Source organism: Schistocerca nitens, chromosome 3 (assembly GCF_023898315.1).
Source record: "Schistocerca nitens isolate TAMUIC-IGC-003100 chromosome 3, iqSchNite1.1, whole genome shotgun sequence".
Lineage (NCBI taxonomy): Eukaryota > Metazoa > Arthropoda > Insecta > Orthoptera > Acrididae > Schistocerca > Schistocerca nitens.
The window spans coordinates 810,427,416-810,446,839 of record NC_064616.1 but is presented as its reverse complement, the minus strand read 5'-3'; the positions used below and the strand labels follow the sequence as shown (position 1 = coordinate 810,446,839).

At 43.4% G+C, this 19,424-nt stretch overlaps 1 protein-coding gene across 1 annotated transcript; it reads right to left on the bottom strand.

Annotated features, from left to right (window-relative positions):
- Window positions 1-6,155: 6,155 nt before the first annotated feature.
- LOC126249434 (testis-specific gene A8 protein-like) lies at window positions 6,156-7,645 on the bottom strand. The gene is made up of 3 exons (XM_049951087.1): window positions 7,566-7,645; window positions 7,379-7,488; window positions 6,156-6,430 (listed from the first exon to the last, which is right to left on the bottom strand). The coding sequence occupies exons 1-3, from the start codon at window positions 7,643-7,645 to the stop codon at window positions 6,156-6,158; spliced, it is 465 nt and encodes a 154-aa protein (XP_049807044.1).
- Between the last annotated feature and the right edge of the window lie 11,779 nt (window positions 7,646-19,424).

Here is a 19,424-nt window from a genome sequence, read left to right as displayed (position 1 = left end):
ACAAGAATATTAGACATGTCACAGTACTAGAGTTTAACAACAAAAAAACATAATTTTTCTATAGAAGGATTTGTGTACCTACATGTCTAGTTTTACAAGATTGGAACAAGTAGTCGACCGTGATCTTATATTAGAAGACATCTCGGCATTTACCTGAAGTAATTTAGAGACACCACGAAAAAATAAATAAACCACGAAAAATGGATGGGGATTTGAGTCTCCATCCTCCCGAATACAACACTTTCTATTAAAAACAGCATAATTGCACTCGGTTTATCCACAATGTATTATACTATTTTGTCTCTACTTTCTTCTAATGAAAGTTATTTCACAATGTAAAAAGTTATTGACCCATTTTTCACACATTTTTCGACAGCAGGCGCAACACACTCAACAGACATTATCAATTGGCATCGGGACGATCACGATGATTTTTCTCTATCCATTTTGTGTACCGTAACTTCACATTCGTTTGCCTGAAATGGGGAGATACCTTGCGTCCGTAATGAGTAAGAAGCTGAACCCAGGAAGAGAATAAGATGTTAGTATGTACATTCCAGAAAAGAAGCATTGTAGTGAGAAAATGTGTTGTGAAATGACAAAGGTGTTTTATGATTATTTACTTGTGCCACATTTTTCACCAAACTCCTAATCCATGTTATATGAGTAATTCTCCCCTGGATAGAATGTATTACTAAACATGTGCTTTTTAATGAGGTTTTTAAATAAGTTCGTTTTAGTAATCTCTTCAGTCTCCTGAGATAGTTTATTTTGGAAATGCATTCCATAGTGAAAAAAATGTTTATGTTTATTCATTCTTGATACGTTTTTCACTCTAGAGCTTGTTCTATAGTCACTGAACAGACATTTACAAAGCGCGCGTTTACTATTTCTGCGTATTATTCTTAATACCCTTTTCTGTAATTTTAAGACTGTGTTCTTATTGAGAGTATTAGTTCCCCAAGAAAGAATTTCATTGCTACACACTGACCGGATGTCTGAAGAGTATTTAGCTAAAGGGCCCTGGCTGTTACACGGTAATGACAGGACTCTAAGAGGATAGCACGTTCATGACGTTCCGTTTCCAAACCTCTTTTGTGTGTTCACACTAATTGAGTCGATATTCAATATTCATTCAAAGGAATTCTGCATTTTGTACGTTGTCTATGAAGATAACATCTATATTTAATTTTAAAAAAATGTTTGTGAACAGTGCTTCCCGCGAATCGCGTCCATAAGTGTTGTTCTTAATGACAGCCCTCGGATGGAATAGCGAAACCACTGTAGGGCAATTGCAAGGCGTAGATCAATGGCAGGAGCAGATACGTGTAATGTACCCTAGGGAGACCAGTATCTGTTTCCACTTGGCGGGCACAAAACTGGTGGTGCCGCGGAGACATGGGGCACTATATCTGCAATCTACTTTTTTTTGTGGTCGGGCTTAGCAGACCGCAAGCGCGGTAATGCCCTCGTGTGCCCTCTCCCTTCTATTTGAACACCACTGGGACATCAAAATAGCCGATGTATCTGCCAACTGGTCAGTCGGCAGCAGAATCTCGCGCAGACCCTCACTGTATACGTAACCATTCTCCCTTCAGCGGTGGTGCTACTGCAAAGTACGTCTGCGAGATTTTTTCGTAATCTCACACTGTGGTAACCAACTATTTGATTACCCGTACACGTGATACCGTTTGTACCTCTCTGAACATCCTAATGCCTCATAGTATTAGAAAGCATTGTGTTTGTCACTGTAAACGGTAGAATATATGCGTATACTGTAAGGGATGGTCAAGTTGTACAACAAAACGAATTACAAAACATGGCACATTTAATATCCAGAAAAGCGTATATAAAAAGTTATAATCAGTATGTTGATATACAGGCATTACATCAAGTAAAATTACAAAGTTACACGCCAAATACCAGAATCTGTACATAGTTATGTAACAGTCTTGCAGGGACAAGTATCAGTCTATAATAAAGTACAAAAAATAAAAACTTATAAAGGATAGGAATACACCAGATCACTGTATACGTAATATACATAATCATTCGAGCTCATGATAAACAGTGAAACATTAGCATCTGCGCCAAATCTTGAAATCATGCTCAAACACTGTTTTCTTTTCGGGTAAATGACCTAACGTGATTTGAGAGAGTGAGCTTTGGACGCCAGTAATTTGCTCTCATTGATAAAGGCGTGGAAGGTCAGCGTATAATATTCGCTTTGACGCCTCAAAAGTAGTAAAAATATGAAAATACTATTCGAGGGTTGTAAGCCATAGGACAGTGTGAGAGTACAGTTGAAAGTAGAGCGGTATTATGTAAATATTTTTTTTTCACTGAGCGTTTGCTTCTTCCGTTTCTACGATGTACATTTTATGTAATTGTACCAAAGTTCTTGAAGGATGCCTTTTCATTCATTCATCTTGCGGAACCTTTGAAAATGGCGTAAGCCGAAACGTGTAAGACAGAACAAAATTAATAACTACCATGCTCAAAACTAATATAACTTTTTGAGTGAGTTAAAAACGCCCGAACCATCTCATAGAAAACTTATGCAATTTGCTGCTGGTTAATAATTTAGAACAGTAATGATACTTTATTTTTATGCATCTTGTTTTTATATATTAGCCCGTTATCTTGTTCTAAGTTGTGAAATTATATGCCTACAAAAATGGGGTAAATACATTTACTAACCTTTTATAAAGTTAATTTAATCTACATATCGGGGAAAAATTCGACAAAATAGGTTTCTAGCAAATTAACAAGCGCTTGTTTCCTTGCAACAACCAGTCTATATTTATGTTTCCAATTTCTTTTTTTATAATTACGGAAGTTGCGCATTTACAGAAACGTGACGTAAGCTAGTTGGAGTTTGATGTATCTTCTAAATATTTGCAATTCCTCTTCTATCTCTCTGTAGCTTATACACTGAAGACCAAAGAAACTAGTAGACCTGCCTAATATCGTGTAGGGGCCCCGCGAACACGCAGAAGTGCCGCAACACGACGTGTCATGGACTCGACTAATGTCTGAAGTAGTGCTGAAGGAATTCATACCATGAATCCTGCAGGACTCTCCATCAATCCGTAAGAGTACGAGGGGGTGGAGATCGTTGCAAGGGATCGCAGATATGCTTAGTGATGTTCATGTCTGGGGAGTTTGGTGGACAGCGGAAGTGTTCAAACTCAGAAGAGTGCTCCTGAAGCCACTCTGTAGCAATTCTGAATGTGTCGGGTATCGCATTGTCCTGCTGGAATTGTCCAAGTACGACGGAAACCACAATGGACATGAATTTGTGCAGATGATCAGACAGAATGCTTACGTACGTGTCACCTGTCAGAGTCGTATCCAGACATGTCATGGGTCTCATACAACTTCAACTGCAGACGCCTCATACCATTACAGAGCCTCCAACAGCTTGAACAGTGCCCTGTTGACATGCACGGTCCATGGATTCATGAGGTTGTTTCCAGAGCCGTACACGTCCATCCGCTCGATACAATTTGAAACGAGACTCGTCCGACGAGGCAACATGTTTCCAGTCATCAACAGTCCAGTGTCGGTTTTGGTGGGCCCAGGCGAGGCGTAAAGCTTTGTGTCGTGCAGTCATGAAAGATAAACGATTGGGCCTTCGGCTCCGAAAGCCCATATCGATGATGTTTCGTTGAATGGTTTGCACGCTGACGCTTGATGACCGAGCACTTAAATCCGCAGCAATTTGCAGAAGTGTTGCGCTTCTGTAACGTTGAACGATTCTCTTCAGACGTCGTTCGTCCCTTTCTTGCACGATCTTTTTCCGAATGCAACGATGTCGGAGATTTGATGTTTTACCGAATTCCTGATATCCACGGTACACTCATAAAATGGTCGTACGGGAAAACCGCCACTTCATCGCCACCTCGGAGACGCTGTGTCCCATCGCTCGTGGGCCGACTATAACACCACGTTCAAACTCACTTAAACTTGATAACCTGCCATTGTAGCAGCAGTAACCAATCTAACAACTGCGCCACACACTTGTCTTATATAGGCGTTGCTGACAGCAGCGCGTATTTTGTCTTTTCACTATCTCTGTATTGGAATACGCATTCCTATACCAGTTTCTTTGACAATTCAGTGTAGTTCCGCCTTTTGTACCACCACAGTCGTTTGTTTCCATGCAGGCGGTTGCAGTTGTAGAAATAGTCAAGGCGGCAGCGCGTCAGAGCACAGAGTTTCGTTTATGACTTGACACTAGGTTCTACCTAGAAAGGTCTTATTTTGATTTGCAGTGTCTCTTTTAGTTCAAATTCTTAAATTTTTTGGGTATTTGTGTACATAGTAGCCACAGTTCCGCGCTTTAATAACGGTTCACCGCAGGCAAGGGCAACCCGTGGCGACGCGCGGGGCTTACTCAGATGCATTCGTAAGCTCGCGGGCCCCTTCGTCACGTGACACGACAGCAGCGCTCCTGGCGCACTGTCGGAACAATAGCGTTCGTGAACCTAGCGTTGATGGAGTAACGCAACGAAATCAATGGCATCTGTTTCCCGACAAACCACGCCAGGAGTTTCCACTTTTCTATCTAACGGCAGCCCACAAATATGAGACTCAACCTCGTTATTATACAAATCTTCATTCCCCTCAGATTTGGTCGTGGGAATGTTGTCGCTATAAAGTTTATGAACCTCCCATGAAAATTTTTCGAGCTCAGTGAGCAGCCAACCTGCAGGATTATCCCGACGAAAGATTTGTAGCAGTTAAGACTGGAATCATATGACGATATAATTTGGTACGCTGCCACACATAGTACGTGTTTTTCTCTAAAGGTGGTATGTGAGGCTATAGGGTCACCTTCAGAGCGAGTCACAGGAGCGAGGAGGCATTCAAAGTCAGCGTATACTACAAACGGGCATCGCCCCTGGTTGTGAGCATTCTTAAACTTTATGAATTTGTTTTCCCCAATAGGCATAAAAACACGTACCGGGTCCTTGGAAGCATAGTCTACTAGATGCGCCGTTAATAACTTGTCTGAGGAGAAATAATTGAGACACCTTAAGCAAATAAGTTTTACACGGTGATCAGATGATAGTTGGGAGTAAAGGTGTCGGGACCAGTCTTGGATCCAAACATATTGATAGTTATCACCTTCAGAGAGGAGCCGCATGTTTACATATAGCTCACGCTCACCGTCAGATTTTGTGAAATAGAGGGAGCTGACGACATTGTCTTGCTCATCTGATTTGCTTTTCTTCTTCTCCAGACAGTAATCATTAACCGATATTGCGGTATTCTGCACCTCAAATTTAGGTATGTCCTGGATGTTGACGGGGAAATCGATACCATCAAAGTTACAACACCCACGTATATTATCACCTACATCGTATGTAGTGGGACGCTCAGGATGATCCCTTCGATCGTACTTTCTTTCAAAAGCCAGGACTGACCATGCAAAACAAGCCTGATCTTTTCTTTTTTCGACATTTATACATGCATGCTTATTAGCTATATCTTTAGGGAGCTTAATGTAGCTAGACCCTCCATTTACCGGATCGTAGACTTGTGTACGGATGTGCAGGTGTAGTCTGAGCTGAGTGCTTCAACTGACCCTCTGACTTCCATATCGGAAAACCGGGCCAGTATAGCACTCAGGGTGGATTTACGAAACCACTCGGCGATTGATGTGCTCCGCGTTATCACGCCATTTCCCCCGCAAAGATAATGAAGAGGTGTCTCTTCACCACCAGACTCAACTTTGGGGGGGATCGATAATTCGGTGCAAAGCACCATCGCACTGCATTTAATGGCGGGATACAACGGATCATTAACTACTTTGAGGAGCTCCATTTCCTCGACAGGAAGACACGCCCTTAGAAATCCAACAGGGTCGCGGTACCCTCCTGCTTCCCAATCCTGGTGAACGAGATTTGCTCCTCAAAAGCGTCTGCAATCACCGAGTACTCTAACTGCGGTATGGTATTACTGACCTGATGTCCTTCACTAAAAGGACAGGAGAGGGAACTAACGCAAGTCATAGGATATTCTCTATTACTGATACTATAACTACAACTAGTCGATGGAGTTGGCGAGGTGGACAAGGGTGTGTGCTGTACCTCACGTGATCGGCGACGACGTGATGATGGAGGATGAGATGCTGCGGACTCGGGTCGCTACGAGCAGTCTGGTTGCTGCAGCCCTAACCTGCTAGCCTGAGGGAGGGTGGCTCGTGGACGCCAGAGCGGTGCTGTGGCGGCTGTGGCTGGGGCAGGGTCGGGGCCGGGGGCGGCGGGGGCGGCGGGGGCGGCGGGGGCGGCGGCTGCTGCTTCTCGCGTGGCTACTAGACGTGCCCTTATAGGCGAGGCGTGCCTTACCGGGCGCCGCTTTGATGAGGAAGACGGTTTAACTGCCACCGGTATGCGCGCCACACCGTGTTGTGACGCGACCACTGTAGAAGGAGAGATAAAATAAATAATACTGCTGGCGCAGTGAAAGAAAGAAGTCTGACGATCACATGGTTACAAGCAGAGTGAGTAATTACCTTTTTCGCAGCCGGCCGAAGTGGCCGTGCGGTTAAAGGCGCTGCAGTCTGGAACCGCAAGACCGCTACGGTCGCAGGTTCCAATCCTGCCTCGGGCATGGATGTTTGTGATGTCCTTAGGTTAGTTAGGTTTAACTAGTTCTAAGTTCTAGGGGACTAATGACCTCAGCAGTTGAGTCCCATAGTGCTCAGAGCCATTTGAACCATTTTTGAACCTTTTTCGCTCTGGCTGCAGGGATATAAACAACTGATTGGGCGACTCCTCCACACCCTCAAAAAAGTCATCATAATTATCATGTAGTAGTGCGAGATCTGAGCGCCTTTGTCGGTCATCGTCTATCTCGCCTACAACAACAACAACAACAAACAAGGTATATAAACCGATTTGTTACAGAAAAAACTTCCTATACTACTACCACGACTACTAGAAGCACGTATTTTTTTAAAAAATTACATGTATGCTGCTTGGGCATCTCATTATTTGCTGGATACTGTTCCTACATCTGCTGATGAACAGCCTCCTGCTGCCTGTCCAGCAAATCCAAGTCCTCTAGAGCTGTTCCTGTAGAAGGACGAGACATAATTTTATTTATTTTGAATGTCGAGTTACATTGAAAGATCACACACGGGTATATTTTTCTATATTTAATTTGGAGCTGTTGTCAGTTATCTACAGCTGGGCGCTGTTCCATGTAGCGTTGCTGCTACTGTCGTAGATCATTTTTTCAGCCCCCAGCTCTGCTTCCAGTTTAATTTGCATTTGCTTCAAGTGATCTAGGAAAAAAAGAAGTATGAAATAAGAAAATTTTGAGTCGCTACTATACAAGAACAAATTACAATGAAAATTATACTCACATGGTAATTCTGGCTGTGAACCCAACACGCGAGGCTGGACTTCCGGAGTCTGTTGTGGTCCAGCTCCCTGCTGTCTCTGCTCACACTCCAAGAAAAAGCCTGGAGATGTACTGCAACAAGGAGACGGGGTTAATAAGGCGAATTTAACATACACACGAAAATTTACGCTCAAAATAAAATTATTTACTCACTTGGTAATACTGTCTCCAGAACTCTGAGCCTCTTCCCACTACACTCCGAGGTGTTGCTGCAGCTACCTCTCTTCATCTTGGAGGCAGAGAGAAAAGAACTAGTAAACACACACAGGCACGATGGGATGCACAACAAGGCGAACTGAGTACGATGAAGGTTGGTTGTGGGATTATTTATTTATTTATTGATTTTTTTTATTGATTTATTTAACCTGGCAAGATTAGGGCCATCAGGCCCTCTCTTACATCTAACCAGGCATTCTACTTATTTTACATTCATATGTTTTAGTAGGCATGTTAAACTACATCTAGTACAAAAAGTGAAATAAACAATTTGAAAGGTACACCTGGAAAAATACATACATATTGAGTTTATATTCTTAGATCTTAAGTACTGTTATAATTAGACATTATTGAAGAGACAGATTTTAGATAGGAGTGCTGGCAGCAGGGAGTATGAGGGAGACTCATGGTGAAGGGAGGAGGAGAACAGAGACATGATGAAACATAGTTAAGGAAATATAAAGGAAAAGAAGATTGCGTTGCTAATAGAGATAGATGAAGAGGAAGGCATCTCAGGAGCAAGATAGGAGACGCTAGCTTTGCTATTTGACAGATGAGGGGATTGCCCTTGTACATTAATTTTGTGGAGAACTTTATGAGGATGATAGTAGGAAATGCTGCAACTTCTTCTTAAAAGCAGCAGGAGATTGAATTTTGCGCAAGGTAAGGGGCAGTTTGTTCCAGAGGCGGACAGCGGCAACTGAGAAGGAGTTTGCAAAAGTTTTTGTTTTGTGAGTGGGCACAGTTAGGATACCAAATAAGAGTGACCTCGTGTTTCGATTATGATGACATGACAGGTTTTTAATCTCTGAAGCAAGGTACTGGGGTGCTTGCGCGACGAGGAGTCGGTGGAGTAGACATAGAGTGTGGTAGTCACGCAATTTGTCCGGCCGCAGCCACCCTAGCTCGGAGTATGAAGCACTAACATGATCATATCGGCGAATGTTGCAGGTGTAACGCACACAGGCATTCTTGGTTAGCTCTAGCCGTCTTTTGTTTTCACTACTCATGCCTTGTTGAATCACATCACAATAGTGGAGGTTCGGTAGAACGAGTGCTTGCACGAGCTGGCGTTTCAAGTCCTGTGGAAATGTGTTCCGAAACTTTTTGAGAGCATAGAGACAAGCAGACGTCTTTCGGCACACTGCGACTGTATTCTCCGCCCAGTTGAGATGCTCATCCAAAGTTACACCCAAGTTCTTCACTGTTTTCTGATATGGTATTGGAGTACCGTCGAGCAGAATAGGAGGTAGCCGTTCGCGGAAATCTGAACTTATTAATTTCTGATGGGCTATTAAGATTACTTGCATCTTTTTTGCATTTAGTTTAAGCCGCAGGTTTTTCGCCCATGTCACTACAGAAGACAGATCATCATTCATCTGAGCGATTGCAGTGTTTACATCTTCAGGTCTGACGCTTAGGTAGAGCTGGAGGTCGTCGGCATAGAAATGATATTTACAGGAGGATAGAACCGACGAAATATCGTTGACATATAAAGAAAACAAAAGTGGTCCTAAGACTGATCCTTGGGGCACTCCCGAGGAAACATGTTTCCAGGAAGATTTTTCATTTACGCAGACATCACATTGCTGTCTGTCTTTTAAGTAGCTTTCAAACCATCTCATTGCACTATCAGAGAAATTAAGCTGTTGCATTTTTCTGAGCAATATGTCAAAGCTAACAGTGTCAAAAGCTTTGCTGAAGTCCAGTAGCGTCAAAATTGTTGCCTTTCGATTGTCGATGGCATATTTCAGGTCATCAGTTACTTTAATTAGAGCAGTGTTTGTGCTGTGATGTTTACGGAAACCGGATTGAAATTTGTCATATAGGCTGAATTCATGCAAGTGTTCAGTGATTTGGTCATGAACAATATATTCAAGTGCTTTGGAAACAGCAGGCAGTATGCTAATTGGTCGGTAATCACTAGGCAGTTGCGGGTTTTCAATCTTAGGGATGGGTCGAATTAGGCTTCTTTTCCATGCAGTGGGATATATTCCGTTCACGAGGGAAAAATTAAAATTGTCAGTTAAAACAGGTACTAAGATATCGGCAACATTCTTAATCATGGTTATACCGATACTGTCGTTGCCTATTGCATCAGAAGAGATTCTCATTATTGCTTTTCTTGCCGTATTTGTTGTTACATGTTTTAGATGGAAGGTATCGTTGTTAGTTATCCTGTTTGGGGATTCTTGTGGACGGTAATTATCAGCTTTGCTGGTATTCAGAGGTGCAGAGAAGAATTCATTTAATTCGTTAGCTGACACATGAAAAGTAGTTTCCGATTTTGTCTTTCCGACCCCCAAGCTACGGAGATTCTTCCATAGAGTCGTGGGAGTCAGATCGCTGCATACAAGGGAGCGAGCGTGCCTGATTTTAGCATTGCGAATGCATTGTTTCACTCTGTTCCGTAGCTTTCTATATTCTTCGAAACGCTCGGGTTTCGGATCTGCCTTGAAACGCCTGTGGGCAGCATCCCTATTAGTCTTCATTTGACGTAATTCAGCTGTCAGCCATGGAGCAGGAGATTTTCTTACACGGATTGGGCGCACAGGTGCATGTTTGTCATAGAGGGCAGTGAGTTTATCACCAAGTTCATTAATTTTGCCGTCGATTGTGGGTTTTCTGATTATTTGATGCCATGAGATTTCTGAGCAATCGGCTGTTAGAGCGTCAAGGTCAATACGTTTCATGTTCCTACAAGTTATGTAACGCGATTTGATCCTTGGGGGCTGCACAGAGTAGGCCAGGAATATTACATCATGTGCTGAGAGGCCAGGGGCCGATGTTTGACCAACATCTCTTACTTTGTCAGTCTGTTTCGTTGCGATTACGTCTATAAGAGTATGACTGTGCGCCGTATGGTGTGTAGGTTGTAATGGAAGAATGTTCATGCTATTGCAACTAAACAGTCTTCTTAGGTTTATTGCGGAGGGAGTGTCTCTTAGCAGGTCTATGTTCAAGTCACCCATTACGATGACATGTTCGTATTGACACTGAAGTGAATGTAATTCCGACTGGAAGGAACTCATTGAGCTTATTTTTGGCGGCTTGTACACGACGTAGACTATTTCGCCTTTGGTACTGTTCTAGTTCGTCAGTTGCGGCAGATAGTTTCACTTCCAACTCTCTTGCCTTTTTCTCGTATTCAGACACAGACTTTTTTAGTGCTGTAATTTCGGCAGTATTGGCCACAACAGTTTCACGCATTTTGGCCAATACTGCTGCCGTTACGGTATCTGATATAGTGCCTGCTATCAGATCGAGATTGTTTTTATCGCGAAGCGCAGCGTTTACCTCAGAGCGGACCAGCTCCGCTATACCGGGAGCCGCGGCCGCACCTTCCGCCAAGAGCGGGCCCGCCGCACCTGCTACTTCCCCGCTGCTGGACGCGCTGCTGTTGACTCTTCTGTTTACCATTTTCTCGAAGATATTGGCGGAGCACAGAAAAAAAATAGCACTACTGCACAGAACACTGTTGTTTACACGATTTCCACTTGTACTAGACAACACCACCTGCGAGAACACCTTCGAATTCAACTAAATTTCGCGAGCCGAACTTAACTAGTGTTACACTGTAGCCGCCATATTCCAATTTAACATACACACGAAAATTTACGCTCAAAATAAAATTATTTACTCACTTGGTAATACTGTCTCCAGAACTCTGAGCCTCTTCCCACTACACTCTGAGGTGTTGCTGCAGCTACCTCTCTTCATCTTGGAGGCAGAGAGAAAAGAACTAGTAAACACACACAGACACGATGGGATGCACAACAAGGCGGACTGAGGACGATGAAGGTTGGTTGTGGGATTATATATAGACCAATGAGAGAGCTTCATTTGAATGTACAGCCAATGAGAAGCTTTTATCGAATGTCACTATTTCTGGAACGGTTTGATGCGACCATCGTCTCTCGCTCTTTCTCTCATCTCTTCTCTCTCTCTCTCTCCGAGTAACAAGAATGTCTTTATGATTAAGCATGCACATACACGAGGGAGGCTTTTAGTAGTGAGAAGTTTACCATTTCTAAGATGTACATTGAAAGCAGGATATTACAATTTCCAGGATGCGTAACACATGATGCCTCATTAGGACCATCAACAAGAATGCAATCTGTGTTATTCTGGGCTGTTTTCGTGGACAGGTACTATTAGGATCTCGAGGGATAGAAAGCAGTAAATCAGATTTCTATAGCGCGAGCTGTGGCATCAGTATCCAAAGGTTTCACACGAGCGTGTTAGACGCGTCTCACATGTCCCGTTAGGATTGCTAGGAACAATGCACCCTGTGCTATTCTGGAACAGAGTTCTATAGCACAAGCGGTGACGTCAGTATCCACAGGTATCGCATCAGCAACGGTAAACACACGAGCGCGCTGCCCAGAAGATGACTTGGTACTTATTTAGATATACACGTGACGTCAGTATAACACTCGAAGAACTTTAACTGTAGACGTAACTTTCACATGCTGTTGGCAGTGGTATGAACCGCCATTTTTCACCCCTCCAGGCCACCATCTTGGATTGCAACACAGGGGGAGAGGGGAGAAAGCGACTGAGCCCTCCGGTGGCAGTAGTTTGTACTAGGTCTTTTGGACTCTGGACCTCATGGTTAACACACTTGATAGTGGTACTGCCTCTAATTGTTTAAATAAAGACTGTATGTAAAATTAAGATTAATGTCCATCCTATCCAGCAGCCCAGCACAGGTTTTCCCCACCATTTCCCCCTCGCAGACCACCATCTTGGATTACGTCATGGGAGGGGCGATGGCGCCCCCTGGTGCCAGTACTGTTTACTAGGTCAGTTGGACTCTGGACCTCAGGGTGAGACTTATGTCCAGCACAAGCCGAGTCGTTTTCCCGCCAATTCGTAGAAAGAGGTGGCGGTCGGGCGACTTGGTTAGTGGAGATAGAGCAAATGCCATTTTGTCCCGCCATTTCCTTAGGTTATTGGAGCTGGCCATGGTGTGTTGCATTGTCCTGATGGAATTTGAACTTCCCACTATTTTCTGGGGGAGGGGAGGGAGCGTAGTAGCACTTTCCTGGTACATGCGTCATGAGCTGTCGTCACGGCCACCATCTCGGATGACATCATGCGCTGTTGCCAAGTCTACAGGCCGTCATCTTGGATGATGTCATCTCCGCCGTCTTGGATACATCTGGCAAAAATGGAGAGTGGGGCAGAACGAAGTTTTCCCTACTACTAACATGGAGTTGGAAGTGACAAATTAACGGAGTGTATGTGTGTTACTTTTATTCTTGAAAGTAAACCACACAGTTTTTGTTCTTCACGAGAGGTTTTCAGTCTGTATACAGTTGAATGTTTGATTGTGTCCACTGATACCTGTTCCTTCTAGTCGATCTGTTTTTCTGATTTTGTGTGTGACTGTCATGGTCCTTTCAAGATCAGACAACGTAGCCCAAACACATAATATAGTAAGTGTATATATTGCCCATACCTGATATTAAAATTTCTTCCCTCTTGTCCAAAAGGGTAGCAGGGGCCAGAATTACAATAGTTAAGATCCGACTCCTCTCCCTTTGTGTATAGTTGTCAGTGTATTATTGACATAACATTAACATTTGTTCTGTAGCATGGTGTTTGTGGAGAAACAGGACTGCTTGCTTAGCTGAGTGGTACGTGCTTGCTTACCATGCCACAGGCCCGGGTTCGATTCCTTGGCGGGTTGGCAATTTTCTCTACGTGTGGACTGGGTGTTGTGCTATCATCATCTCATCACCGCCGACGCGCGAGTCGCCCAATGTGGCGTCACCTGCCGTAAGACTTGCTTGCACCCGGCGACCGAACTTTTTTTTTTTTTTAGAAACTGTTTTCACGTAGGTCTTACGGTTAAATTTTCTGTTTTACGTAAAACTGTTCTCAAGGAAAGGATGCTGACATCCTTGATCTTAGTTTGCGAGGACTTCTAGTAAGGAGTGTTGTCGGCTGTACAGTCATTGTTAATGGTAGACGCTAACCTTTTAATATCAATATAGAAATTATTAGTGGATGCAAGTCTTAGCAATTACTTTCATCAATAGTTTTTACTACGATTATATAATGTTGTTGTTGATGTTGTTGTTTCTGATCTAGTCGCATTTTATATACTGCCAAGAATTTCTCCGAAGTATGTAAATTTATGTTCAAAAACAAATGGTTCAAATGGCTCTGAGCACTATGGGACTTAACTTCTGAGGTCATCAGTCCCCTAGAACTTAGAACTACTTAGACCTAACTAACCTAAGGACATCACACACATCCATGCCCGAGGCAGCATTCTAACCTGCGACCGTAGCGGTCGCGCAGTTCCAGACTGAAGCGCCTAGAACCGCTCGGCCACACCGGCCGGCTAAATTTATGTTGTCTCAGGTCTCATTACTATACGTGGATTGCTAAATCTGTGGTGGGACTTGAGAACTGAAACATAACGTTGCTACTTTCCGTCTTTATTTCACTATTGAGAAAACTAACCGCATCCTCGTTTTGGTTTTCTACAGTTACGATGGTTTCACGTTACACTAAATTTATCTGTATGCAACTTATGCTCAGTAATGTAGTTATTGCAACTGCGTGCAAAGTTAATCAAACGGCGGCCATGTCGTTTGGCACTAAGAAATGAAATGAAATGAGAGACTCATTCGAATCCGCGTGTCCCGCAAAAGGATTGCGTAATGAAATCATCTTTCATTTTAATTGAGCGAAACGCGTTTCCTGATGGAACATAAATAAAACGAAATGACCTTTACTATCGCTTTGTCGCAGAAATGTGAATAAACACACGGTGGCTTTTATTTCTGGTTCCACAGGTTCATGTTGCTAACAGCTGCCCGTGCCGGCCGCGCTGTGTTTTTACCGGTGTTTCCCAAAGAGAAGGCGTTTGTTTTTTGTGCGAGACGCCGCAACCCCGAGGCTGACTTGCAGCTCGTCGAGCCAAAAGAGACCGACACCTCTAGGGCCGCTTAGTCGAAAGCTAATCTACTGAAAACCAGACACACTTACCCTCCTCTCACAGAGTGGGAGGCTGTTGACGCAATCAGCAACGTCCTCTGCCGCAGCGTACGTAAACAAACTTACAAGCGGCCCGTATCGTCACATCAGTTTGTCGATTACGGTCGTAAAGCCCGCTGCACACAGGGACAGTAGTGGACCACTATCCCGTACTGGCCGCTAACACAGACAAATGTTACTCTGTACCTCTAGTAATTATCCCTCCACTGTACCAGTGTGTAAGGCTACTGCCGACCAGCAAGCTCGAGCAGGTTTCAGTTTAGTGGACACCAAAGGGTCGGTAACATGGTTACTTGATCTGATGGCAGCCGTTGCAAAGCTGCTGGCCACCAGTAAGGCATTAGACGCCCTTGAGGGAGGACCACTGTTGTGCGTATTATACTTTCATTGCGGAATGCCTTCAGTAAACGAAGAAACGCAGTCTGAACCAGCTGCTATTGTAAAATGGTGCGCGGATATTATACATACACTGAAGCGCCAAAGAAACTGGTACAGGCATACGTATTCAAATACAGAGATACGTAAATAGGCAGAATACGGCGCTGCGGTCGGCAACGCCTATATGAGACAAAAAGGGTCTTGTGCAGTTGTTAGATCGGTTACAATGGCACGTTATCAATATTTAAGTGAGTTTGAACGTGGTCTTGTAGTCGGGGCACGAACGATGGGACACAGCATTTCCGAGGCAGCGATGAAGTGGGGATTTTCAGGTACGACCATCTCACTAGTGTACCGTGAATATCAGGAATCCGGTAAAACATCAAGTCTCAGACATCTCTACGGCCGGAAAAAAGAAGACGTCTGAAGAGAATCGTTCAACGTAACAGAAGTGCAACGCTCCGCAAATTGCTGCAGATTTCAGTGCTGGGCCATCAACAAGTATCAGCGTGCGAACCATTCAACGAAACGTCATCAATACGGACTTTCGGAGCCGAAGGCCCACTGGTGTACCCTTGATGACTGCACGACACAAAGATTTACCCCTCGCCTGGGAGCATCAACACCGACATTGGACTGTTGACCACTGGACAGATGTTACCTGGTCGGACGAGTCGGATGGACGAGTACGGGTGTGGAAACAACCTCATGCATCTATGGACTCTGCATGTCAGCAGGGAACTGTTGAAGCTGGCGGTGGCTCTGCAATGGTATGGAGCGTGTGCAGTAGGAGTGATATGAGACCCTTGATATGTCTAGATACAACTCCGACAAGTAACAAGTACGCAAGCATCCTGTCTGATCACCAGCATCCATTCATGTCCATTGTTCATTGCGTTTGACATGGGCAATTCTAGCAGGACAATGTGACACCCCACACGTCCAGAATTGCTACAGAGTGGCTCCTGGAACACTCTTCTGAGTTTAAACACTTCCGCTGGTCACCAAACTCCTCACACATGAACACTGTTGAGCAAATCTGGGATGCCTTTCAACGTGCTGTTCAGAAGAGATTTCCACCCCTTCTTTCACTTACGGATTTATGGACAGCCCTACAGGATTCATGGTGTCAGTTCCCTCCAGCACTACTTCAGACACTAGACGAATCCATGCCACGTCGTGTTGTGGCAGCTCTGCGTGCTCGGGAGGGCTCTACACGATGTTAGGCAGGTGTACCAATTTCCTTGGCTCTTCAGTGTATATTTTTAGAAACTTACGTCAATTGTGAACTATTATAGAACACATGTCAATGTGATTATGCCAACAAGGTGAAGAGGGAGAGTTTTATGATGAAGTTAAAGAGTGACTTAAGTGGTACTAGGGGTCGCAGTTTCCGATATGTGTTGTCTGAGAGACTGTATAAAGGCTATGAATGTCACGTGTAGAGGTGAACTCTTGAGAATGAGTTCATCAAATACAAGCGGAGCGGGCACTGAGGTTATCTACTTACCGAAGCTACCGTGTTTCACTGCAGCCGACAGTTTCTTGAAATATGTAGTTATCGCAAACACGTCAGCATCGATTTCATAAAGTTTGGTTTTTAATCCTTATGTGGGTCACATCAAAGCCGTGAGCCCATGTAAAACAGTAAATAGGTACTCAATTAACTGTTGCCTTCCAAGACATTAGGTTATGTAATTTATATTACTTTCTAAAATACAAACAAAGGTATCAAACGTATTTGTAAACATAAGGAGAAAATGATAACAATTACTTCAAAAGAAACGCACTCCAAATTTGTTGGTTGGTGGATTTGGGGGGAGGGGACCAAACAGCGAGGTTATCTGTCCCATCGGCTTAGCGAAGAATGGAGAAGGAAGTCGGCCATGTCCTTTCAAATGAATCATCCCGGCATTTGGCTGAAGTGATAGTGAAATCACGGAAAACCTGAAATAGGATGGCCGGACGCGAGTTTGAACCGTCGTCCTCCCGAATGCGAGTCCAGTGTGCCAACCACTGCGCCACCTCGCTCAGTTACACACTCCAGAGTATTTTATTTAATAAGATAATAGGCAGTATCAGACGATTACGACTACGTACCCATTGTTTTTAAAACGTTGTGCCATGTTGTTAATGTCATTCAATTATTAACATCCAAATAAACTTTCTCATTCACCGAACAATAACACTAGAAAGATGGTCAGAATAGTTTATGTTACTGAGTTAGTCATTAAATAAGCAGGGACTAAGTACGTGTGCTGTTCCGCTTTTTACACGGCAATAGTGTTCATCTGCCTAGAGACTCGTCCATCGCCACTGTGATACTCAGTCAGTTTCCTCCTTGCTTCTGAAGTAGTTATCGAATATGTGTTCGTCTAGCGAGCCCCTCTGTGACGTTAATTCTGTCCAGAATGAAAAACTTCGGAGTCTGTGTCCTCATGGTCGATCCGTCCACTTACGAAGTACGTTGCTGCTGACGTTTGCTACCAGTTGTGGAGACTGCGTGTGCATTGTACGATCAAAACTATAACTTCTAAATGAACTTTGATTTACTTTCCAAAGATTCTAAAGTTTGCTTCCATTGTACCAAATGTGTTTTCCATCACTCTGAATCCACTTGATAAACGATTGTTGACTATACGTTACCCTAACGTCAAATTTCGTTTGGAAAAGGGCTTAATTAAGTATGGTGACAAACGGAAAGCGTCATCACCCAAACTAAAGTGGTCATTAGGAAAATGTAATGTACTGTTGTCTGCGGATGACAAGCGAGGACAAGCTAAGTACACTTGCGTCATTAGCTCTTCCATTGGTTCCCACGTGTGTGTATAGAAACTCACACTCAGCATCTACCAATGCCAAAAGTAGAACATAGTAACCTCATTTGTAGCTGTAAAACTCAGATCAACTCCCAGGCCGGCCGCTGTGATCTAGCGGTTCTAGGCGCTCAGTCCGGAACCCGGCGATTGCTACGGTCGCAGGTTCGAATCCTGCCTCGGGCATGGATGTATGTGATGTCCTTAGGTTAGTTAGGTTTAAGTAGTTCTAAGTTCTAGGGGACTGATGTCCACAGATGTTAAGTCGCATAGTGCTCAGAGCCATTTGAACCATCAACTCCCAGACGGACACTTTATGGCCACATGTTTTCTGTAAATAGCACCAAAATACATAGGAAAATTCCGTTTCGTTTCCAAAATATTTTTGTATTTCCACCCATTCCTCCTGTGTCTCAGGAAATATTAGTTACAAATAGAAATTTGCAACTGCGTCCAAACACATTAACACAAAAATTGACAGTTCTGAGTGCTGTTAATTATTGGTAGTCTTTTAATTTCAGGTTGCACCAGCTGCCAATGCTAAGAATGACGAAACTGGTGCATCTGATCCTCAGACTATTGACATCGTGCAGAACGTCGAGGTGTCATCACAGCCCCCAACTGTGCCTACTTTTCCAACACCCAATCAGAAACTAACAGCGTATAAGCAAGTTCGCAAGAGCTGAAGGTGCCATTGAGGACTCACAGAACATATCCCAGAGTCGCCCCGTTGACTTCAAATAGACCTCAGCCCGACGACATTGACTTATTCGGGAAAAAAATGTTGCAGCTCGGTTGAGGGACCTTCCCTTGAAAATAGACTTACATGCCAGGACCATATTCAGCCAATGTTGACAAAAGAGGGACTCAAGTGGTTGGAAGTCCCACAACCATCAGCTATTCCGATGTTATCCAGAATCTTGTCCAACGCCGTTGCTTCATATGACGAATTTATACCTGAAGAGATTTTCTTTACAGACATTCACAGTAAAAAGTCATTGCCTGACAAACATGTATTGCTCTCTGTCAAAAAATTTAATAATAAATTGTACTAAATGAAATTCATGTCTTTTGTTTAATCACCTCTTTTATGGTTGTCATAACTGGTGGGAGTGACAACCCTAAAATGCATATGCATATTTTTGCATTTATTTACTTTTAAAGTAAAGACTGTACTCCTGTTTCCAAAAATTGTTATTACATGGTACAAGTGATTGGCCCACTCTTGACTTCTCTTATGCTATAAATGAACTATTTAGCAAGGAATAACTTGTGAGATGGTACGTTCACATATTCTTTTAATGCTGTAGTTATTGCTATAAGTACTTCTGGCATAAAACTTGAAATTGTGTTGGCTGATATTCGAAACATGATTGCTAGAGTTTGGTAACGGTCACCACTAACAAAAAATCTTAAGGCAGCCTCAAGTTTTGGACGTGCAGGTATTGCGTTTTTCATTAGAGTATGTGTTTCTGATATTTTTGGTTTAGTCAAATTATACAGTTCGTTAAATTGCCCCAACTCATTCTCATATTTTTTTTGTATTCTAGAGGCTTCTTCTCGGCAAGTTCCTGAACTATTTTA